Source organism: Pavona decussata, unplaced genomic scaffold (assembly GCF_977016875.1).
Source record: "Pavona decussata unplaced genomic scaffold, jaPavDecu1.1 SCAFFOLD_912, whole genome shotgun sequence".
Lineage (NCBI taxonomy): Eukaryota > Metazoa > Cnidaria > Anthozoa > Scleractinia > Agariciidae > Pavona > Pavona decussata.
Genome location: NW_028145943.1, coordinates 327,164 through 352,538, shown reverse-complemented (window position 1 = coordinate 352,538; position 25,375 = coordinate 327,164). Strand labels below are relative to the sequence as shown.

The 25,375-nt window shown below is 39.1% G+C and overlaps 2 protein-coding genes and 3 pseudogenes across 3 annotated transcripts in view; 2 read left to right on the top strand and 3 right to left on the bottom strand.

Annotated features, from left to right (window-relative positions):
- LOC146448484 (E3 ubiquitin-protein ligase TRIM45-like) overlaps nucleotides 1-25,375 on the bottom strand; it is a 75,762-nt pseudogene that overhangs the window by 851 nt on the left and 49,536 nt on the right. The window lies entirely within an intron of this gene.
- On the bottom strand, nucleotides 324-2,576 carry LOC146448491 (E3 ubiquitin-protein ligase TRIM45-like). The gene has a single exon (XM_085102540.1). The coding sequence runs from the start codon at nucleotides 2,571-2,573 to the stop codon at nucleotides 330-332; it is 2,244 nt and encodes a 747-aa protein (XP_084958666.1). The 5' UTR covers nucleotides 2,574-2,576; the 3' UTR covers nucleotides 324-329.
- LOC146448490 (uncharacterized) lies at nucleotides 9,716-10,974 on the top strand (annotated as a pseudogene).
- Nucleotides 15,915-19,427, bottom strand: LOC146448489 (E3 ubiquitin-protein ligase TRIM45-like). The gene has a single exon (XM_085102532.1). It carries the CDS (start codon nucleotides 19,320-19,322, stop codon nucleotides 17,079-17,081), a length of 2,244 nt encoding a protein of 747 aa, XP_084958658.1. The 5' UTR covers nucleotides 19,323-19,427; the 3' UTR covers nucleotides 15,915-17,078.
- LOC146448488 (uncharacterized) lies at nucleotides 21,740-22,653 on the top strand (annotated as a pseudogene).

The window sequence follows — 25,375 nt, the reverse complement described above, 5'->3', positions numbered from 1 at the left end:
TTTAAGCCGCGACTCTGAATATAAAGCTGACGAAAAATTTATCCGCTGCAGAATTCTTCGCGTAAAAGTGATTTATCAAATTAAATTCAAACTGAGTTCGAATCCTGGATCAGATATTAGTCTTCTTTTAATTTCAACTAACTGGAACCTGATCGTATCTACAATGACGAAACTTACAACTACTTTGTTTTCACAGAAAAAAAAATTGTACAGTCACCATCTTCACAGCTTTTCCTTATTGTCTTAAAAAGCGACTTAATAGAGAAGGGCTCCCACTAAAACATAAAGAAATTCATTACTCCTGTTGCTATTTGAGAAGAAGACAATTATCATTCAAATATTTGAATGCGATGATTGTTCATATCACACACAACAATTTGGTTGTTACTTAGAAGTGCTACAAAAATCGGTAGAATGAATTCTCCCAAGTTGCTGCCATTTGTTCCAAACTTGCCAACAAACTTACCATTCAGTTCAAAGACTTGTATTCTGTGATTATCCGCATCACACACCATCAGTAGTCCTGACTTAGTCACTAACAAATGACGTGGATATTTAAACTCCCCATCCCCTCCCCCCCGCTTACCAAACCTATACTTATACTCACCCCTCCTACTGAAGACGTTTATACTATGATCACCAGAGTCTGACACTACGAGATATTCATCACACTGAACACAGTGGACAGGATAAGTAAACGAATCAGGCCCACCTATCTTCATTAGAAAATTGCCATTAGGGGTAAAGATCTTAATCAGTTTGTTACCTGAATCAGCAACAATAATATTACCCTGACTATCCAAGGATAAACCCCAAGGATCAGAGAGCTGATTGTCAAGGCTTCCTTTCCCACCAAACATACCCATGTACCTACCCTCCCCATTGAAAATCTGCACTCTATGGTTATTGGTGTCTGCTACAAAAAGTTTTCCATTCTTATCAAAGGCTATTCCATAAGGATATTCAAATTCTCCCTGATTGCTACCCTTGCGACCAAAGGATCTTATGAAATCCCCATTATTGTTGAAGATTTGAACCCTGTGGTTCATAGAGTCAGTTACTGCTATTTCATCCCTGTTACTCACTGCCACCCCCCGAGGATACTGAAACCTTCCAACATCCGAACCTTTTTTTCCAAAAGATAAAACAGGTCTGATATGAAATGGTTTTACTAGCACAGTAAAAGGACTATCACGAACATGTTCCCCGTTTACCTTAACTGACAATTTACAGCTACCTTGTACTTTAGGAGAATAGCTAATGTTGTAGATTCCATCTTTGTTATCATCTATTTGCACTTTTGTCACGCATTCTCGCCCATGCTCGTTTCTCATCTCTAGCGTTACATTGTCACGCTTATCATAATACTGTTTTTTGTTAGTGTTTCTTGTGGTCAAATTGAATTGAGCTTCACGCCCAACAGTTCCTTCTCGGAGTCCTTTGCCTTCAGCGATGGATTCACTTGCTTTTGGTGGGAACAAAATTTCCAAGAATCCAATTTCTTCTCTTTTGATAATGTTCTCAATCTTTTGGTTTTCCACGAAAACCACAGTTGGCAGATATTCAGGATCACGGGAAATATGCTTGGCTTGCTCTGCTTCTTCCAAAATTGCTGTCAATGATTTTTTCAGCTGAACGAACTCAGCGTTTATACTACGTGTTAACAGTTTATCAGCTTTTTCCAGTGATGATTCGATCATAGTTATTTTCTGTTGAATCTCAGTCTTTGTCCTTGCAACACTTTCACCCGACTCCCGTGTTTCGTTTTCCACCGCAGTGAGAATATTTTGTCTCTTCGCTTGAATTGTTTCGATTAAGTCATCAGTAAACCTGTTAACATTCCTTTTCACGTTTTCGCTTTGTTCAATCAGTTTAGCGTACTCTTCATCAAGTTGAGTAATTAAGTTCATTTCTTCTTGTAAGTTTTGTCTTTGTTCTTGTATAAGAGCTGTCATCTCGATCTTTTGAGCCTCGGCTTCTTCTCCGATTAATTTCAATGTATGTCCTCCATGATCCAAAGTCACACAAGTTTGACAAACTGCTGCTTCGCATTTCTTACAGACGTACTTCAGCTCTTCTTTCTGATGTCCTTGTCTTGAACAAAACACGGGTCGCTTCAATACATCCTCATAGTCCTTGTCTTGGAACTCTTTCACGCCAAGAACACGATGATCTTTGTTGTTTCGCATCATGTTGTGTCCAATTAGGCACTGTTCACAGTAAAACATGCAACACTGAAAGCAGTACGAAGCCTCGGAGCTTCTCCTGTCGCAGTTTCCACACGTTACTTGGGTTGTGTTGCATTCTTTTATGGCCAGGACATCGATCATGCCGTTCAGATAAAAGCTGGTGGGAAGATCCGTCAGATCGCCGCTTGCAGGCACTGCGCTAACGGCTTGGCACTTCGGACATCTGAATACATTTTGACCGCCACTCGTCTGATGCCAGTGTTTCAAACAATGCAGACAGAAACTGTGTAAACAGGGAAGCTGTCTGGGATCCTTAAATAAGTCCGAACACACCGGACAAGACACTTCTTCGCGGAGATTGTAAAACAACGTTCGGATGTCCATGTTGTTCTGGCACGCAAATGAGGAGTGACCTTGCGGCAGTCTTTGCCACACAATGGAGTCTTGTGATTTTCTATCTTTAGCTTTTCTAGGAATCTTAAGCGTATGCGCCAATCACCGAACGCTTTCTTAAGAGGCTGGTTTTGGTCTCTGATTCCCAGGAATGTGCTCTTGGTGGGACAAGTTTTTTGTTTGCAAAGAAGGCATGCCAATCAAAAACAGAAAAAGGTCAATAAAGTGAACTTTATTATTAAAGCTTCTTTTATAAAGCCGTCAAACTACAGGGATAATTATAAATATTTTCAATACAACAAAAGGGGCGGAACACATTACTTAGAAGTTGGTTTTAATTATTAGAAAAAGGATAATTCTCTTCTTTTCTCTTCGACCTTCTCGGCACCTTGCACCACGCAATGGCATCTTACAATTTTCTATCTATGATTTTTCTGGGAATTATTGGCGTATGAGGCAATCATAGAAAGCTGTTGAATGTTTCGTTTTGGTTTCTGATTCCCATGTATGTGCTCTTAGCGCGCCAAGGTTTTGTTTGATGACGCAAAGTCATGCAAATTATAAAAGAGATGAAATACGAATACGTAGTAAATGGGGTCAATCAATGAACTGAACTGTAAAGCTACCTCGATAATTAGAAGTAATGTAAATAAAGAATTTTTGCGGCGAAGCCCACTAGAAGAGGTAAAGTTTGAACATTTTTCATTCACTTTTCTTTTCCTGGATTTTCTTGGCAGTATACTTCTGTCATCACACAGTGAAGTATTGTGTTCCAATCTCAGAGCTCTGTTTTTTTAAGAGGCTGTTGATTGTTTCATTTGGTCACTGATTCCCAGGAATGTTTTCTTATCGCGCGCAGTTTGAGATTGATAAGAGTTGTAAATTAAACACAGAGAAAAATAATAGACATTAATTCAATACTTTGAAGTGTGTTAAAGCCCCTTATATCATGACTTGCAAGATCGTGAAAAAAAAACTACTAATTCGCAACCTCGTTTCCAGGGTCTCTCCTCTTCACACCAAGACGTGAAAAGGACAGACCTGGGAACGAGGTTGACTAATTCCCTCCGTGGCGACGGAAATCGGGAACGGTTGAATATAAGTAATAGGGTACTGAAATCTTCCCTTCTTTCAATCGAAACTTTCACAGGACCTAGTTTACTTGTAAGGTCAGGCTTTATTTTCGCTTGATAAAGCGCTCCCGTAAAAAGGAACTGAAATAAGAATCGTCACGGATCGCTCCTGAAATTGGGACTAATCGTGCGAACTCATAAGGGACTTAGTAATAACAAGAAGCTGTTTCAGCTTATACTCGGGCCATATTTGACTGTGTGGTGCGTAAAGCCTATAATCTTTTAACATTGATAACTTCCAGCATCGCCAATTCCCCCAAATAGATAGCCTGCGAGCAAGCTCTCTTGGGGGTGGATCCTCTTTCCCCCTCACGCCCCCCACCCCCAATAGAGCTTGCTCGCAGGCTACCAAATAGATAGATACAGAGATATAGTGAGGCAATAAGTAACCACCAAATAGAATTGCATTTCTTGCAGTCAGAATGAAATACAGGGGAAAACGACATTTGTCATACGAATGCTTTTTTTAATCCCCGGGCTTTAATCCTTACGTTTTCACCTTTCGTTTAGAGACAGAAACCATTTGTACGGCCCTAATATGTATGTGACGCCGGGTCAATGACGGATCGTAATTTACGGTATGATCTAGACCGGAGAGGGGGGGGGGGGGTACTCCCTTATGTGACCTTAATGGGGACGTGCGGCCGGATAGGGTATGGGTTCCAGGTTGGTTTGTCTTGAACGGGGTATCTATTTCATCACTTTCTGTCTTAAACAGGGTATCCCTACATGACCTAATGGCTTAAACAGATTGTGATTGCCAATGCATTAAAATACAGTAAGAAACTAGTGTATTCTTATTTCATTCTAGTCTTAAACAGGGTGTGAATTTGGGTTAAATGTCTTAGAAAGGGCCTGAAAATTTTGAATTCTGTCTTAAACGGGATAGGGAAATCGGAGAATTGTGTCTTAAACAGGGTCAGGGTTTGAACGCCCGGGCCGCACCTCCCTACCCAAGCATCTGTTGAGTAACCCCCCCCCCCCCCCCAGATCTAGAGTAACGTTACGCATCACGCGTACGTTTATATCCTTGTACGTTTTTCAATGCTTCGCTGTTTATATTTTTAAATGAAATTCAGGGGAAAGTATTTGTTATTCACCTTTCATTTGAAGACAGAAACCGTTTCTACACTGATTGTTTTGCTATAGTAAACGTGAGACATCTTTATCTATCTTGGCCCGCGAGGTCATAGACTGATTTAGTTGGCAAATTTTCGGTTAAACAAAACTAAGCTTGGGGCACTCAGGTTAGCTTAAAAAACACTCCGGTTAGCCTAAAGAGCACTCCAGTTAGCCTAAATAGCACTTAGATTAGCTTCAATAGCTCCCCGGTTAGCTTAACGGTAAGCAGTTTATGTTGGGGTTGTTCATGCCTCGCATGCCTCGCACGTCTGGCTCGCATATTGTAAATACTCCTCACGGCCCGAAAACAAAGAACGCGACCGAGAATTTAAAGAATTTGATAACACGACAGAAAACGTAACTCGTACCAGCCGAGTACAAAAAACGAGACCGAGAACAATAACTTGTGGCCCGAAGTCTTATCTCTAGCTCGGCCCACTGCGACCCCAAAAAGAGAAAAGAATTTGATAATGCCACCGAAACCTTAACTCGGTCCGCCTTACGGCCCGAGTAATTACCACTGATGAAAAGAGGAGGGGAGGGGTTGGAAAACAAACTTTATGTTAGCATAACAGCAGATAGACTGCAAGCAGTCCCTTTCTGGATAGTCGAGAGGTCGCGCGAAATAGCCGAGCGCGAAAAAAAAAAACTAGAGCGAATGAGCGGAAGGGGGCTTGAGGAGAGGCGGGAAAAAGTCTCTTCTCGTTTATTTCTCCTCGCTCCAGACTCGCGCTATGAGCACACCTTCTCAACTAACCAGAAAGGGACTGCTTGCAGTCTAAAAAGCAGATAAAAAGTCGCCACCGTCACGCCCTGCAAACGCCTCTAAGTATTGTTTCATGAAACAGACAGCAGGGAACTAGATTCGTACTATTAAATCAGCCATATTTTTACATAGGATCACTCTAATAACCTGTTTTATTATATAGCAAGCAATTCTTAGGTCAAATGGTGCGCTCTCATTGGCTAATTTTTGGTCGGGATTTTACAGTACGGACCATTACCATGGAAACGGCCTGTTTGTGTATTTTTTTTTTTTCGCTCCCGGGAAATTCAAAACCGCACGAAACACAAAAAGTAAAAACAAATGCGTTAAAATCCTTGGTAAAAGCAAAATATAGTTTAAAAAGTAACTGTTCCTAAGATTGAGTCTCACTGACAACATGGAAGACGACGAAGAATTCGAACACTCGCCAAGGGAGTTTTATTATCCAGACGAAGACTTCGATGAGACGAGCATCGAGGCAAACCGCATAAGCGAGAGCCAGGAAGAAATAGAAGGTTTTATTAAGAACCAGAAAAGTGCCAACACTACAAAGAAGACTACGACGGACATGAACACTCTTTCACGCTACATAAAAACAATTGGCATGAGTGGAAATGTCGAAAGCTTACCTGCGTCCGAACTTGACCACCTCCTGTGCAAGTTTTTCATGAATATCCGTAAGAAAAATGGAGAAGAGTACGAACCAGATACCATATCTGGTTTTCAACGAAGTATCCAAAGATATTTAAGTGAGAAAGGTTCTTCAGTTAACATATTGAAGGACAAGGATTTTGAAAAGTCGAGGAAAGTTCTCTCGCAAACGCAAGTCGCTTGTTCATGAACACGCTATAAAAGGTAACAGACCGCAAGCTAGCACGGCACTCGAAGACGATGAAAAAGATGATCTCTTTGAGACAGGAGAATTTGGTGATTCCAATCCAGTTTCGCTGCAGCGAACAGTTTGGTGGCTCTTGTCTCTTCACCTCAGTTTTCGGGCGAGAGACGAAAGCCGAAAGCTGCGCTGGGGAGATGTTCAGCTCCAAGAAGATAACGATGGTGGAGAAATGCTTGTTTGGCTTGCAGAACGAGGCACGAAGAATCGTCGTGGTCAAGAACAAGGTCACCGAAGGGCTTTTCAACCCAAGGTTTACGCTACCAAGACAGAACGATGTCCAGTGAAGTTTACAAAACGTTCAAAAGCTACAGACCAGTAGAAATGAGCACACCAGAGTCCCCATTTTATTCAGTAGTACGGCATAATACACTGTTTTTTTTATAAGAACCTTTTTTATAAGAACGTTGAGACTGAGATTAACCAAAACTTTAAGAACGTATTAAGAACGTTCCTCAGGCTGAGACTCGATTAAGAACGTTTTTATTTGGTAATCTGTATATAAAATCAAGGTAACAAATGTAGATTAGCCAAACTACTTAAGGGCATGTTTTGTATAACATTAACAATGGTGACACACATCTCGGTTTGTCATGATCAGCAGTTCTTTATACCATATCTCAGCACGTCCGTATTGATTTACTGAAATACATGTAGTGTATACCATGTAATTTAAGAACATCTTAAGAACTTTTCAGCCTGAAATCGCAAAAAAATATAAGAACGTTCAGCCTCAGCCCCAAAATTAGACCTTCTTATAAAAAAAACAGAGTGAAGCTCGCAAGATAATGTTTGGTACATGAAGTCGCCTCTTGGAAAGAATGAAATCGGGAAATTCTTGTCCACAGCAGCCCAAAAGCTGGTCTTCAAAGAGAGGGGAAACAAATTAACAACCACTCAGTGCGTAAAACGTGTATCTCCAGGCTGCTCGATGCTGCTATTCCCGAGAACTTTGTTGCCAGCTCAGTGGCCACAAAAACACGGAAAGTCTCCAGTCGTACAAGTCGGCAAGCTCCACTCATCAAAGAAGAATGTCAGTTAACACTCAGCAGGGCCCATTCCGGTAGTGAAGAATCGACGGTTTCAAGTGTTCAAGACCTTCAAAGGTCTTCAAATGGCCTCGTGTTCTTACACAGGGAGCAGAGGAGTTATGCTAGAAATGTCAATAAAAAACGCCCTTACCTCTTAAAATTGCATTCTTGTATTTCTTTGCGTAGTTAAAACCTCATTTGCGAACCAAATATATGCATTCATTTGCGATCGAATGCGATCGATTGTTTCGAACCGCCATTATTTTGAAAAGTGTCGACCGCTGTTTATTGGCCCAACTGACTGTGGGCGGCAAAGATGTCAGATTTTTTCCCTTTCATAATTCAGCAGATGCTTATCTTTTCAGCATAAAATAAACCACACAAGTGTTTTGGAACTCGTGTTATAAATCGTTCTTTTCGTTTCTGTGATGCTCGCGTCATCAAAAGCAGGAAAAATCCCTCACATCGCTGAAATCACGCCGGAAGTTGACTTGAATGAAACAACCGGAAGTGTCCGTTCGGCCAAAGAAATGATGCCCGGCAGATAATTCTTGGTTTTCACATGACGTCATAAAAAACTGAAATTTATAACTAAACACAATTTCGGGTTTTTATCTTCATCACATAAAAGAAAATATAAATTTCAATCGACTTGCTTGTTTTCAGCAGGATAGCATACTTTGTTTTGAAAATAGAGCAGTTTGAATTTTAGATTTTTGCGTAGTGCGTGACAGAAGCGATTGCTGCTCTAAACATGTCGCGTACATGAAAACATCAATTTGCCTCGTGTTTTTTTTAGGTCTTATCGGCTAACATGTAATAGAAGCGTCTATGTCAATGTGTGAAAGTTCAGCAGAGAGAAGAAAGGCTTTGAAATAGCCAAGGTAGACTCCAGATGTTTTTGCTGGTTTCCGGCCGCCATGTTGGTGCCCATCAGACGGGGCACCAAAATGGCGTCCCATACTAAACTCTGTAATTTTCCGTGGTACATTTTTTCGAATAACTCGATTATGAAATATCGCACAGCCCCGTGGCTTTCACACGTTGTTTATGTATCACTCTTCTACAACATATCAATTTCTTGACTTTATCTATTGAATGGTTGAGGATTTCATTTTTTTACTTGCGTGACGATGTGTGAGGTGAAAACCACCAATAAACTACTTACTAACCTAGCTAGCTCGAGCCGTACTGGGAAATATTGGCCCTCGGTCGTTTTTGTACGGACCTCGCTGCGTTCGGTCCGTACTGTCACGACCTCAGGCCAATATTCCCCAGTAAGGCCCTCGCGCTCGGTTAGTAAGAGGTTAATATCAAAGGAACATGGTACGTTAACGTGTAAAAGCAAGATATAACGTACTATGTGAAAAATTCACGTCGAGCGAGGACACGACTCCCAGTCTCCTGCGTTCAAGCCAGACGTAATAACCGACAACACTTCAGGCTAACCCTCAATGGTAGCGGAGGGAATGGAATGGCTTGTCCTTATTATATCACTCTTTAAAATTACTCAACGTTACATCCACCAATAAGAATACAGTATCAGGTTATATCACAACTGAGACATGGGTTTTATGCATTTTTAAAATACATATTCTCGCACAGTAAGCGATAGAAAATCTAGAGAAACAACGATGATGAGCGTTCGTCAGAAATCGAACACAGTTGGCAACTATGAAATAAAACGGGAAGTGTCATGGGGGTTTCTTTTCTCTCTTTTGTTAAAAAATAGTAAAGTAACACCTTCACTTAGCTACAAAATAATTCTAGAATAACGAGAGGAAATAAATAAACTCAATTCTTGAAAGGAATAACTCGTGATCACTTCTAGCGCATTTTGGAAAACAAAAGCACGAAAGCTTGAAAAAAGTTAAGTTAGCCTACCATTTTTCAAGTTTCAATTCATTCCACCCTACCCTTTGTCATGTCTCGTCAGAAAAAAACTATAGACAATTATTATTTTTTGTTTCTGATGACAGACAAAGATTTTGGGGTTTTGAAATGACATCAGATTCGCGTGATACTTCCTCTTAAAAGAGCCGATGCCAATATATGAAATTAAGAGTCGATGGCGGTAGCATGCTTAGCACGTGTTAAGCAACACCACCACACGCGGGAAAAACAAAATGTCACGTTGGCTCCAGACAAAACTAAGAGAGCTTTGAATGCAAATAAACGGCTCGGAAAGAGCTTTGGTCATTCGGTTTCAAGCAGGAATCGACGAAGGATCAAACCTTACTGTTCGAACGGGTTTGTTTAAAGGAGAACAGCTCGTAAACATTCATTTTTGCATCAGTTAGATTAAGCTACATTGGAAGGAATTTGACAACAAATGGAGAGGCGTTTGAATTCTGTAAAGTCTTCCTTTCTCGCTGTAATGGAACAGTTTGTGCAAACGGTTGATTTGATGGACAGCACAGTTTTGGTCCCGATGAAGCTGATCGATTTGCCAGTGAAAGATTTGATTCCACAAACGAAAAGTAGTACCGGTAATAACTTCCTGCAGAACAACATGAGCATGCGTGCTTTCTATTTCATGGTAAAAGCGATGAGAATTAAATTATCGCAAGGGTATGGTGGCAACGGAGAGACCTATGTCCCACTGGAACGAGAAATCCAAGATTCTTGTCACCGATTAAATCAGCTCGCTTTGGTCGCGAGATACATCAAAACTTCCACGCTTAACCTCGGCCCGAATCAAGCACGGCCATCCTTCCAAGAATTTCAAAACAAAACGCAGTAGGAGAATTGCCTGCTCGGAGCGCTGAAAAAATTCACCGACGAGGTGGAATCCTTGGAGAAGTCCGTCATGTTTCCCAGTCTTCTGAAAGATCATCGTGTGAGCGAGGATATGCCGCAATTTAACGAAGAAATTCAGACCCTTTACGATGTTTTGATGTTTCTGAAGGAATTGAATGCGAAACTGTTGTCGGGGTCGAGGAATTTCGAGCTGCCAGATGCTAAGCTGCAGCACAAATTATCGGAATTGTTTCAGACATTTGTTCAGTATACAGTAATGGCTCGTAATATTGCTACCCGCTATGAACAAGAGGTGAGATGCTTTTGACTTTTAGAGTTACGATCGATGGAGTCCGCCCCTCGTGGAGAACCCATTTGAGGTACTTTACGCACCGATTGATTTGAAACGCTTTCTAGTAAGGATTAAATATTAAAAGTACCCGAAAATATATCTCGTAGCCGTATTAAGGGGTAATTTCTTTTGTTTACTGGTATTGTTCAGAAAAATATTCCGGCTTTAAAGAAGTGTCTGTATTTAAAAAAAAATGTTTTATGTAAAGAAAATGCATCTTGCGGATTTATAAAAAACTAAGGGCAAAAATGTGGAAAAAGGTCATTTGTGATTAATGGTAAATTGTTGATCAAGAATAAAGATATGAAATAAATGTGATAGAATAAAGATGTTTGGCAAGTACTTTTTAATATGACGAATTTTTTGCTGTTTTAAGGAGTTTTCATATTACTATCCCCTCGCAGTTTTTATCACCCTGCAGAATTACGTAACACTTTTCGGGTTAATTACGTAATAATCCAAACTCCAATGATAAATTTGCACACCTTGTTCCCCGGCTGAATAGTGGCCGCAGTTATGTAACGCGTATTCCATTACTTTACTCCTAGAAGTCTCGTTCTAAACTCTGAGTAAGACTCCATGGCGAATTACAGCACAATTGTCGCTTCGAACACGTTCGGGGAACCCCAAAACATCCCCACAAACACACACCGTCGCTTATAGCTTATCCGCTACAAATAGAGTTCATTTTTCATATACCAAAAACAAGAGCAAGTAAGCTCAATTATGACAAATTAATGTTACGTGCTTAAAAAGATAACATTTTAGATAAAATTGTTGCAAAATCCGACTGATTTGGCGGCCAAAAAAAATCACGAGCATGATAAACTAAAAAAAAAAAAGTATATCCAGCAGAGAGGGTTAAACTCTAAACCGGGGCGTTATTTGTTTTTTTTTTTTTTTGACGAAATTTTGAATGGAACTGCTTCCGTTACTTTTGCTGTTGGGTATGGAAATAAAATTGGACAATAATAATAATAATAATAATAATAATAACAACAACAACAACAACAACAACAACAACAACAACAACAACAATAATAATAATAATAACAATAATAATAATAATAATAATAATAATAATAATAATAATAATAATATTAAAGCAGTTTTGAGCACTGGACTGTAGCGATGATGGCGGGGGGTTGGCGGGGCGGCTGTTATCCTGAGCTTTAAAATGGCATCTCGTCTCCAACTCGCTATTCCTAAAGAGAAAAACAAGAACTGAAACACTAAGCTAACATAACAAGAAGTCACGGAGCTAGGCTGAGGAAAGAACACTTGGAGACCACGTGAATGATTGGAAAGACAAAAAAAATTAATAAATAAATAAAATAAAAAGCGAGATGTTTTTACCGAAGAACAGAGTTGCCGGTTGTACTTAGTAGTTAGCAGACACGTGCACACGAGGCGTGTTACTTAAGTCACTCGCACGTGATCCACAAACTTAACTTGAAATGGGTTTCACGTGTGTCAAAAGACAAGGTTTAGTCTATTTTTCTTTTATTTATTCTTCTAGCAGTTCAGTTGTTCTAGATCTCTCAGGCATTGAAGAAGAAAGAAAAGAAAGTTGGTTATTTGGGTTGCCCTGTCGGACCTCCAGCCGGATGTGGTACCAAATCTCTTGTGAGGTTTTCCTTTTCCTGCGACAGGCGTTTCAGTGCAGCACCTGTTGCTTTCATAAGCTGTTCAGTTATCTCCTGACACATTTTGGGAAAGAATCGGTTTCTTGAGTTCGAGATACGTACGTAAACACGAAGTCAATAGGTGATGAGATCAAGCCATTTCTGCATAAGCATGTGTATTTTCGTCGTTTTCGGTAAAATATAACAAGTAGTAAATTGTTTGGTGCATTATACTGCACAAGCCTAAAATGAAAAATGTTAACTTATCCACCGCAATTTGACGGATCAAGACTCACATTCTTTAGCAGATGATAATCATCGAGGAACAAGCCATGGCCATTTTGTGCAGTGGTGGGGGAACCGTATCCCAGGTTAGGGACCACAGTTACACCAATCTATTATTAAAATCAGCTCAAGATTTCTCCCTAGGGAGATAGGGTGGGGGAAAAATGCGACATTAACGGCTTTTCTTTTTTTCTTTCTTTTTTTTTTTGCACGACTAATGGTCAAAACTTAGAAAATCAAGTCGAGATCATTTCTGCATTGGAAGTCTCTGTACCGAAATTGATATTCTCCTCACAACTCTTCATATTTTTCTTATCATAGTCGTTGGGAGAATTTGCTTAAACATCAAGACATTTTGTGTTTGATGATCTTTTCATTTCGATTCCTTATTCCCATACGTGCAATCAAAAGTATAGATTTTTACCGGAGAAGTAATATCTATTGTAGGCTGTTTACCCACACCGCCTTATCTATTGTTATACTATTAAATTTAAGCATCGCATTGTACTCAGTTAGACAGGCTTATTTCAATTGTTAATCATGTTTAAAATAGATTAACTTGCGCCATTTTTTGTGGAGAAAACAAAACGAAATTTTCGGGCACGTAAAATTTCGCGTGCCAACTTCTCTTGAAGTAGTCTCGTTCCAGTCTCTCTGCAAAAGGAGGTCCCTAGTGATTTCTGTTTTCGATCCTACTTTCTTTTCCTTAGCTTTTTAAAAAACACCTGGTCAGGGGGAGGGGGGAGGATAGATGGTTATCGTGGAACTCTAAATGTCTTTGACGAGAAGTGGTTAAATCACGGAACTACAAACTCTGTGAGCCAATATTATACCGAGTAAGTATACCCATCGCTATTCACCTCCGTTTAGCTTTAGGTAAATAATCGTTCAATGTCGCCACGAGCCGGTCAAAATTCAGTGTCAACTGGTTTACAGTAGTAAATGGCGCTTGCCTTCTCAATTTATTTAAAAATTGTTCTTTCTGTTAGCAAGAATATCTCTCCGGTAAGGCGTGGTCTCCCTGTCAAACCTTGTGATGTAGCTTTAGTTTAGCTCTCAGTTAGTACGCATGGTGTGAATTAAACTTACAGTACGGAACTTGAACTCGGTTCGGTTCTGTTAGACAAAACGCAAAGTTTCGCAACCATCAAGAAAAATGTTCAAACTTCACAACGAAACGTCTAGAAGAAAATTGAGAAAGTGAAACGTGAATATAAATTTCCACGGTTTAATATACGAGTTCAACATCACAAGTGAACGATGTTCAAATTAGCGGAAATGATCTTGTCAATACTGACATTTGTTTGACAACGTCGATCGAGTCAAAAACGGAGCATTACGTAAATGTAACAGGGCGACATTTGCATAATATTCCGCCCAATCTGCAACATGGGAGTTTACAAGTTGCTTTATACATAAAAGAGGTTATTTAGTTTGATGGCACGCAGTTACCATTTAATATTAAGGCTCTGTCAAGGGTGCTAAAACAGATTGAATATTAAAAATGTAGCGAGTGTATAAAGCAGATCGATCTTGAAACAACAAACAAACCGTACAAAATCTTTATTCTTGAGAAAAATTTTATCTCTCATCACAAATTAAAGTTTTTAATGCCTTAAGGCGAGCACAGTATCTCGTTTTAAATACATTCACAACTTACTCAAGTCTCAACTTTTTTGTCCGCTTCGGATCGATAACGACTGACCTAAAGAACTAACTTTACAGCATAATCAATAGGAATATGTACAGATACTGTATGCAATACCTTAACTTTATATTTCGCAAGCTAACAAAGTGTTCAAAATATATCAACGCGTAAATAAAGAGCTAACCGCAATGGATCTCAACGTCTCACGCCTCCACAATAAATTCACGCAAATTTCAATCTCACTGCACAGCTTCGATCATAAATAGTTCGCGGAATCAAAAACATCTCACCTCTTCTTCATAGCGGGCAGCAAGATTTCGAGCCATTACTGTGTACTGAAAAAATGTCTGAAACAATTCCGATAATTTTTGCTGCAGCTTAGCATCTGGCAGCTCGAAATTCCGCGATCCTGACAACAGTTCCGTTTTCAATTTTTTCAGCAACATGAAAACATCGTAAAGGGTCTGAATTTCTTCGTTAAATTGCGGCATGTCCTCGTTCACACGATGATCTTTCAGAAGACAGGGAAACATGACAGACTTCTCCAAGGATTCCACCTCGTTGGTGAATTTCTTCAGCGCTCCGAGCAGGCAATTCTCCGAGTGAAGCTGCGCTCTGTTTTGAATTTCTTATCTCTTCGTGATTGGAGAGGAAAGAATATGTAAACTGAGATCTTTTTAGACTATCTTATTTCGCCCATAAATGTTGAACCAGAACTCAGTTTTACTGTACTGCTGGGGAATACAAAGAAAATCAATGTTTGGTTTTACACTGTAACCTTTGGATTGATTTTAATTTCCTTCCACATCAGGGATGAGTAAGGATACTGTATAACTGCCACCAGTGTTGCCAGGGCCGGGTATAACAAGGGATTTTTTCCCGAGATGTTTGTCTTCTTACAAAATTATATTCAATATTCGAATTCACAGTCTGCAGATTTTTAGTCGGATAACTTTCGATGTTGCCAGCTTTTTTTTTTTTTTTAATATTCGATTTATTCTATTTTCGACTGTTTTTATTAGTTTTTCATCAGGTCAGTTCGGCCGTCTATGAGCGTCTCCGGACTCTCACCCCTTCCCCTCCCCCCACCCCTCACCCCTCCAGATACTATACGAATCCCTAACAAAGGCAGAGAGGAGAAGCAAACTATATTAAAAATAATTAAAAAAAAAAAAAAAAAAAAAAACGAAATAAGTGGAAAGTCCCGGTAATTGTAATCTACTTTATATTCTTGTCGAAAAGCGCGGGAAAACAGAAAGCACATGGCTATTCACGTGGCACGTGAATAGAAACGCCGACCAAGTTCTTCCCAATGGATTTTACAAAGCCGTTAATAAATGCGTCTATGAGCATCTTCGGACCCCTGCCGCCCTCCCCCCCCCCCCCCCTCCCACAATACCCTTTTCTCCCCCGAGCCCCCTCCTGATGGTATAGGAATCCCTCAATCGAAAAGCGAGGGAAAACAGACGGCACGTGGCTTTCCAAGTGGCACGTGATGTGATTGATCAAAAAAGGTTTCTACATCACAAACGGCACTGGACTGTTGTCATACCCTGATATCGATCGCGACATAAAAGAAACAGGGTATTGAATGGATTATTCACGATTCTGTTCGCGTAGTCGCCATTTTTGTTTCGTCTCTGTTTAGTACAAACCGGCAAATGGCGATGTACATTTTAACAACTCTTACGAAAAGAGGTTTAAAAACCAAGTAAAGATTACACAGATTTTATTGATACATAAACTATTTATTTCTTTGGCACAATAAACTACTTTTACAACACTAATTTCGAAATCACTTGAGAATATTGTTACAATATTTCTGCAGATAATTATGTAACATGCTAGCATAACACGCGCGTCTAAACACTCTAAACTTTTTAAGCGTACACTAAACACTTGCTTATCAAATTACACATTCAAGTAACGTATTGTTAGTGCAATCACAAACTACCCAATATAAGGCGGAAAGTACTTGATAATAGAGAGATAAAGAACTACGCTTACGACAAACGGCAACCGACAGAAATGACTACGTGACCATGTTTATCCTACGTTCGCCCCTCACTGTTTTCAGTTTCTCATTAAAACTGGGTAGTTTTGCGTTAGGATCAAAAGCCAGAATTAGTTTATACTATTCCTATCTATGTTTCTTTCAAGAAAACGCAAATGAACCTCACGTTCGCCGTTTGTTGTAAACGCGATTCTAATTTTTTTTATTTGCCCCGCAAACAACGCCAAAAACTTTGCTTTCCAGTCAACAATACTCATCCTCTCTTGTATTCGAAAAGCCGGAAAACGTTAGCAGGATCAAATTGTAACCTGTACTTAAATCTGATCAACAAAATGTTATAAAAAAAAAATTTGAACATCTTCCACGGGAAACGCTACTTTCCGCATCTGACAAAATTTAAGTTTTGTATAAAACTATGTTGAAAAACTTTCAAGGTCTTACATATCTATGGCATTCCCAGTCTTAAACTATAAAAATGCAATAAAATAGGCGAATAATTGCATTGAAAAAGGTCCCTTATGTAACACTTTTAGACCGCAACTCTAAACATAAAGCTGACAAAAAATTTATCCGCTGCAGAATTCGTCACGTAAAAGTGATTTATCAAATAAAATTCAAACTGAGTTCTAATCCTGGATCAGATATTAGTCTTCTTTTAATTTCAACTAACTGGAACCTGATCGTATCCACAATGACAAAATTTACAAGTGAGTTATTTTCACAGAAAAAAAAAAATGGTACAGTACTTTGAACAGTAACAGCAACCACCTTCACAGCTTTTTCTTGTTGTCTTACTAAGCGACTTAATAGAGAAGGGCTCCCACCAAACTTTGAATCAAAACATAAAGATATTCATTATTCCTGTTGCTATTTGAGAAGAGGACAATTATCACTCAAATATTTGAATGCGATGATTGTTGCTATCACACACAACAATTTGGTTGTTACTTAGCATTGCTACTGAAAACGGACAAACGAATTCTCCTGAGTTGCTTCCCTTTACCCAAAACTTTCCAACAAACTTACCATTTAGTTGAAAGACTTGTATTCTGTGATTATCCTGGTCACACACCATCAGTAGTCCTGACTTAGTCACTAACAAATGACGTGGATAATTAAACTCCCCATTCCTTCCCCCCCGCTTACCAAACTTATACTTATACTCCCCCTCCCTACTGAAAACTTTTATGCTATGATCATGACGGTCTGACACTATAAGATATTCATCACACTGAACACAGTGGACAGGGAAACTAAAAGAATGAGGCCCACCTATCTTCATTAGAAAATTGCCATCAGGGGAAAAGATCTTAATCAGTTTGTTACCTGAATCAGCAACAATAATATTTCCCTGACTATCCAAGGATAAACCCCTAGGGTCAGAGAGCTGACTATCAAGGCTTCCTTTCCCACCAAACATACCCATGTACCTACCCTCCCCATTGAACATCTGCACTCTATGGTTATCGTTGTCTGCCACAAAAATCTTTCCATCCTTATCAAAGGCTATTCGATGGGGATGTTTAAATTCCCCCTGATTGCTACCTCGGCGACCAAAGGATCTTATGAAATCCCCATTACTGTTGAAGATTTGAACCCTGTGGTTCGCACTGTCAGCTACTGCTATTTCATCCCTGTTACTCACTGCCACCCCCAGAGGATACTGAAACATTCCAACATCCGAACCTTGTTTTCCAAAAGACAAAACAGGTTTGAAATGAAATGGTTTTACTAACACAGTAAAAGGACTATCACGAACATGTTCCCCGTTTACCTTAATTGACAATTTACAGCTACCTTGAACTTTAGGAGAATAGTTAATGTTGTAGATTCCATCTTTGTTATCATCTATTTGCACTTTTAGCACGCATTCTCGTCCATGCTCGTCTCTCATCTCTACCGTTACATTGTAACGCTTATCATAACACTGTCTTTTGTTAGCGTTTCTTGTAGTCAAATTGAATTGAGCTTCACGCCCAACAGTTCCTTCTCTGAGTCCTTTGCCTTCAGCGATGGATTCATTTGCTTTGATTGGGGACGATATTTCCAAGAATCCAATTTCTTCGCTATTGATGACGTTCTCAATCTTTTGGTTTTCCACGAAAACCACAGTTGGCAGATATTCAGAGTCACGGGAAACATTCTTGGCTTGCTCTACTTCTTCCAAAATTGCTGTCAATGATTTTTTCAGCTGAACGACCTCGGCGTTTATACTTCGTGTTAACAGTTTATCAGCTGTTTTAAGCGATGATTCGATCATAGTTATTTTCTGCTGAATCTCAGTCTTTGCCCTTGCAACACTTTCACCCGACTTCCTTGTTTCGTTTTCCACCGCAGCGAGAATATTTTGTCTCTTCGCTTGAATTGTTTTGATCAAGTCATCAGTAAAGCTGTCGACATTCCTTTTAACGTTTTCGCTTTGTTCAATCAGTTCAGCGTATTCTTCATCAAGTTGAGTAACTAAGTTCATGTATGCCTGTAAGTTTTGTCTTTGTTCTTGTATAAGAGCTGTCATCTCGATCTTTTGAGCCTCGGCTTCTTCTCCGATTAATTTCAATGTGTGTCCTCCATGATCCAAAGTGACGCAAGTTTGGCAAACTGCTGTTTCGCATTTCTTACAGAAATACTTCAGCTCTTCTTTCTGATGTTCTTGTCTTGAACAAAACACGGGTCGCTTCAATACATCCTCATAGTCCTTGTCTTGGAACTCTTTCACTGCAAGAACACGATGATCTTTGTTGTTTCGCATCATGTTGTGTCCAATTAGGCACTGTTCACAGTAAAACATGCAACACTGAAAGCAGTACGAAGCCTCGGAGCTTTTCTTGTCGCAGTTTCCACACGTTACTTGGGTTGTGTTGCATTCTTTTATGGCCAGCACATCAATCATGCCGTTCAGATAAAAGCTGGTCGGAAGATCCTTCAGATCGCCGCTTGCAGGCACTCTGCTAAGGGCTTGGCACTTCGGACATCTGAATGCATTTTGACCGCCACTCGTCTGATGCCAGTGTTTCAAACAATGCAGACAGAAACTGTGTAAACAGGGAAGCTGTCTGGGATCCTTAAATAAGTCTGAACACACCGGACAAGACACTTCTTCGCGGAGATTGTAAAACAACGTTCGGATATCCATGTTGTTTTCGCATACAAACGAGGAGTGACCTTGCGGCAGTCTTTACCACACAATGGAGTCTTGTGATTTTCTATCTTTAGCTTTTCTAGAATCTTTAGCGTATGAACCAATCACAGAACGCTTTTTTAAAAGACTGTTGACGGTTTGTTTTTGGTTTCTGATTCCCAGGAATGTGCTCTTGGTGCGACAAGTTTTTGTTTGCAAGAAAGGCATGCCTTTCAAAAACAGAAAAAGGTCAATAAAGTGAACTTTATTGTTAAAGCTTCTTTTATAAAGTCGTCAAATTACAGGGACAATTATAAATATTGTCAATATAACAAATGGGCTGGAACACACTACTTAAAACTTGGTTTTAATTTAATATTAGAAAAAAAGTTAATTATCTTGTTTTCTCTTCGACCCTCTCGGCACCTTGCAACACGCAATCGAGTCTTAATATTTTCTATCTATGAGTTTCTGGGAATTAGTGGTGTATGATCGAGGCAATCATAGAAAGCTGTCGTAAGAGATTGTTGACTGTTTCGTTTTAGTTTCTGATTCCCAGGTATGTGCTCTTAGCGCGCCAAGGTTTTGTTTGATGTCGCAAAGTCATGCAAATAAAAAAGAGATGAAATACGTATACGTAGTCGATAAAATGGGGTCAATGAATTGAACTGTGAAGATACCGCGATAATTAGAAGTAATGTAAGTAAAGAACTTTTGCGACGAAGCCCACTTGAAGAGGTAAGGTTTGAACATTTTTAATCCTCTTTTCTTTTCCCGGATTTTCTCGGCAGTATATTTCACCACACTGTAAAGTATTATGTGCCAATCTCAGAGTTCTGTTTTTTTAAAGGCTGTTGATTGTTTTGTTTTGGTCTCTGATTCCCAGGAATGTTTTGTTATTACGCGCAGTTTGAGCTTGATAAGAAAATTAAACACAGAGAAAAATAATACACATTAATGCAATACTTTGAACTGTGTTATTTAAAGCCCCTTATATCATCAGTTGCAAGATCGTGGAAAAAGAGCTACTAATTCGCAACCTCGTTCCCAGGGTCTCTCCTCTTCACCCTGAGACGTGAAGAGAAGAGATCTGGAAACAAGGTTGACTAATTCTCTTCTGGCGACGGAAACTCGGGAACGGTGGAACATAATTAATAGGGTACTGAAATCTTCTCTCCTTTCATTCTAAACTTTCACAAGACTTAGTTTACATGTAAGGCCAGGCTCTATTTTCGCTTGGTAAAGTGCTCCCGCAAAAAGGGACTGAAATAAAGAATCGTCACAGAATTGGGACAAATCGTAGTTCATTGGAAGCGGACTCAAAGGGACTTTGTAATAATTACCACTGATGAAAGGAGGAGGGTTAGGGTTGGAAAGCAAACTTCATGTTAGCATAAAATGTCGCCACCGTCACGCCCTGCAAACGCCTCCAAGTATTGTTTCATGAAACAGACAGCAGGGAACAAGATTCGTGCTAAGTGAATCAGCCATATTTTTACATAGGATTACTGTGGTAACTTATTATGTTAAAGGAACAAAGTAAGTCAAAGTGTAAAACCAAGATATAACGTACTATGTGAAAATATGGTTCCCGGGCGAGGACAAGAACCCCAGTCTTTTACACTGAAGCTAGACGTGATAACCACCACACTACAGGTGAACTCACAATGATAGCAAACGAAATAGCAGAGCTTATTCTTTTTACATCACGTTGATTAATGAACGTTGCATGCACCAACAAGAAAACAGTATCAGGTTAGATCACAACAGAGACACGAGTGTTCAGTATGCATTTTTTACGATCAAACCTTGGCAGGTTTTTTAAAAAAATAGATATTCTTGCTAAGGGAAGCCATACCTGTAGAAAATCTGTAGGAACAGCGATGATGAGCGTTCGTCAGAAATTGAACACAGTTGGCAAATATGAAGTAAAAGCGGAAGTGTCACTTTTTTTTCCCTCTTTTTTTTAAATATTGAAATAACACCTTTAGTTATTCTAGAACAACAAGAGGAAAAACTTAACTCAATTCTTGAAAGGGATAACTCGTGATCTGTTCCAGCGCATTTTGGAAAAAAAAACGCAAAAACTTGAAAAACGTTAGCCTAACTTTTTTCAAGTTTCAATCCACATTCCGACCTACTCTGTGTCTAGCCAGAAAAAAAAAAACTATAGCCAATTATTATTTTTATTTTTTTTTTATGATAACAGACAAATATTTTAAGGTTTAATTTGAAATTACATCAAATTCGCGTGATACTTCCCCTTTAAAAGAGTCCATGCCAAAATATGAAATTATGAGTCGATGGCGGTAGCATGCTTAGCACGTGTTAAGCAACACCACCTTACACGGGAAAAACAAAATATCACGTTGGCTCCAGACAAAACTAACGAGGCTTTGAATGTAAATAAACGGCTCGGAAAGAGCTTTGATCATTTGGTTTCAAGCAGGAATAGACGAAGGATCAAACCTTAGTGTACGCACGGGTTTGTTTAAAGAAGAACAGCTCGCAAACATTCATTTTTAAACCAGTTAGATTGAGCTACATTGGAAGGAATTTGACAACAAATGGAGAGGCGTTTGAAATCTGTAAAGTCTTCCTTTCTCGCTGTAATGGAACAGTTTGTGCAAACGGTTGATTTGATGGACAGCACAGTTTTGATCCCGATGAAGCTGATCGATTTGCCAGTGAAAGATTTGATTCCACAAACGAAAAGTAGAACTGGTAATAACTTCCTGCTGAACAACATGAGCATGCGTGCTTTCTATTTCATTGTAAAAGCGATGAGAATTAAATTATCGCAAGGGTATGGTGGCAACGGAGAGACATATGTCCCGCTGGAACGAGAAATCCAAGATTCTTGTCACCGATTAAATCGATATCAGTTAGCTTTGGTCGCGAGGTACATCAAAACTTTCATGCTTAACCTCGGCCCGAATCAAGAGCTGCCATCCTTTCAAGAATTTCAAAACAGAGCGCAGTTTCACTCGGAGAATTGCCTGCTCGGAGCGTTGAAGAAATTCACCGACGAGGTGGAATCCTTGGAGAAGTCCGTGATGTTTCCCAGTCTTCTGAAAGATCATCGTGTGAGCGAGGATATGCCGCAATTTAACGAAGAAATTCAGACCCTTTACGATGTTTTTATGTTCTGAAAGAACTGAATGCGGAACTGTTGTCGGGGTCGAGGAATTTCGAGCTGCCAGATGCTAAGCTGCAGCACAAATTATCGGAATTGTTTCAGACATTTGTTCAGTACACAGTAATGGCTCGAAATCTTGCTACCCGCTATGAAGAAGAGGTGAGATGCTTTTGACTTTTAGAGTAATGATGGAGTCCGTCACTCGTGGAGAACCCATTTGAGGTACTTTAGGCACCGATTGATTTGAAACACTTTCTAGTAAGGATTAAATATTAAAAGTACCCGAAAATTATATCTCGTAGCCGTATTAAGGGGTAATTTCTTTTGTTTACTGGTATTGTTCAGAAAAATATTCCGGCCTTAAAGAAGTGTCTGTATTTAAAAAATATGTTTTATGTAAAGAAAATGCATCTTGCGGATTTATTAAAAATTAGGGGAAAAAATGTGGAAAAAGGTCATTTGTGATTAATGGTAAATTGTTGATCAAGAATAAAGAAATGAAATAAATGTGATAGAATAAAGATGTTTGGCAAGTACTTTTTAATATGACGAATTTTTTGCTGTTTTAAGGAGTTTTCATATTACTATCCCCTCGCAGTTTTTATCACCCTGCAGAATTACGTAACACTTTTCAGGTTAATTACGTAATAATCCAAACTCCAGTGATAATTTGTACACCTTGTCCCCCAGCTGAATAGTGGCCGCAGTTATGTAATGCGTATTCCATTACTTTACTCCTAGAAGCCTCGTTCTTAACTCTGAGTAAGACTCCATGGCGAATTACAGCACAATTGTCGCTTCGAACACGCTCGGGGAACCCCAAAACATCCCCACAAACACACACCGTCGCTTATAGCTTATCCGCTACAAATAGAGTTCATTTTTCATATACCAAAAAAGAACAAGTAAGCTCAATTATGACAAATTAATGTTACGTGCTTTAGAAGATAACATTTTAGATAAAATTGTTGCAAAATCCGACTGATTTGGCGGCCAAAAAAAAATCACGAGCATGATAAACTAAAAAAAAAAAAGTATATCCAGCAGAGAAGGTTAAACTCTAAACCGGAGCGTAATTTTTTTTTTTGACGAAATTTTGAATGGAACTTCTTCCGTTACTTTTGCTGTTGGGTATGGAAATAAAATTGGACAATAATAATAATAATAATAATAATAATAATAATATTATTATTATTATTATTATTATTATTATTATTATTATTATTATTAAAGCAGTTTTGAGCACTGGACTGTAGCGATGATGGCGGGGGGTTGGTGGGGCGGCTTTTATCCTGAGCTTTAAAATGGCATCTCGTCTCCAACTCGCTATTCCTAAAGAGAAAAACAAGAACTGAAACACTAAGCTAACATACCAAGAGGTCACGGAGCTAGGCTGACGAAAGAACACTTGGAGTCCACGTGCATGATTGGAGCGACAAAAAAAAATAAATAAATAAAATAAATAAAAAGCGAGATGTTTTTACCGAAGAACAGAGTTGCCGGTTGTACTTAGTAGTTGGCAGACACGTGCACACGAGGCGTGTTACTTAAGTCACTCGCAGGTGATCCACAAACTTAAATTCAAATGGGTTTCACGTGTGCCAAAAGACAAGGTTTAGTCTATTTTTCTTTTACTTATTCTTGTAGCAGTTCAGTTTTTCTAGATCTCTCAGGCATTGAAGAAGAAAGGAAAGAAAGTTGGTTATTTGGGTTGCCCTGTCGGACCTCCAGCCGGATGTGGTACCAAATCTCTTGTGAGGTTTTCCTTTTCCTGCGACAGGCGTTTCAGTGCAGCGCCTGTTGCTTTCATAAGCTGTTCAGTTATCTCCTGACACATTTTGGGAAAGAATCGGTTTCTTGAGTTCGAGATACGTACGTAAAGACGAAGTCATACAATAGCTAATGAGATCAAGCCATTTCTGCATAAGTATGTGTATTTTCGTCGTTTTCGCTGAAATATAATAAGTAGTAAATTGTTTGGTGCATTATACTGCACAAGTCTAAAATGAAAAATGTTAACTTATCCACCGCAATTTGACGGATCAATACTCACATTCTTTATCAGATTATAATCATCGAGGAACGAGCCATGGCAATTTTGTGCAGTGGTGGGGAAACCGTATCCCATGTTAGGGACCACAGTTTCACCAATCTATTATTAAAATCAGCTCAAGATTTCTCCCTGGGGAGATAGGGTGAAGGAAAAATGCGATATTAACGGCTTTTCTTTTTTCTTTTTTTTTTTTTTACACGATTTAAGGTCAAAACTTAGAAAATCAAGTCGAGATCATTCCTGCATTGTTGTTATGTCTTCTCTGATATGCGTCCTTTATTTTTCAGCCGATTTTTAACCTTTACTTGGAAGTCTCTGTATCGAAATTGATATTCTCGTCACAACTCTTCATATTTTTCTCATCATAGTTGTTGGGAGAATTTGCTTAAACATCAAGACATTTTGCCTTTGATGATCTTTTCATTTCTATTCCTTATTCCCATACGTGCAATCAAAAGTATAGATTGTTACCGGAGAAATAATGGGCTTTTTACCCATACCCATTTTTTTGCGTTTTTTTTTTTTTTGAAGTTTACCATGTCTTAATTACGAAATTATAAAAGAAATGCGCTAGAAAAAACAATAAGGTGCTTTTTTAGTCGTACAAAGTATAGATTTTACCGGAGAAGTAATATCTATTGTAGGCTGTTTACCCATATCCTTTTCATATCATTTTTTTGCGTTTTTTTTTTTTTGGAAGTTTACCATGTCTTAATTACGAAATTATAAAAGAAATGCGCTAGAAAAAACAATAAGGTGCTTTTTTAGTCGTACAAAGTATAGATTTTACCGGAGAAGTAATATCTATTGTAGGCTGTTTACCCATATCCTTTTCATATCATTTTTTTTGCGTTTTTTTTTTTTGGAAGTTTGCCA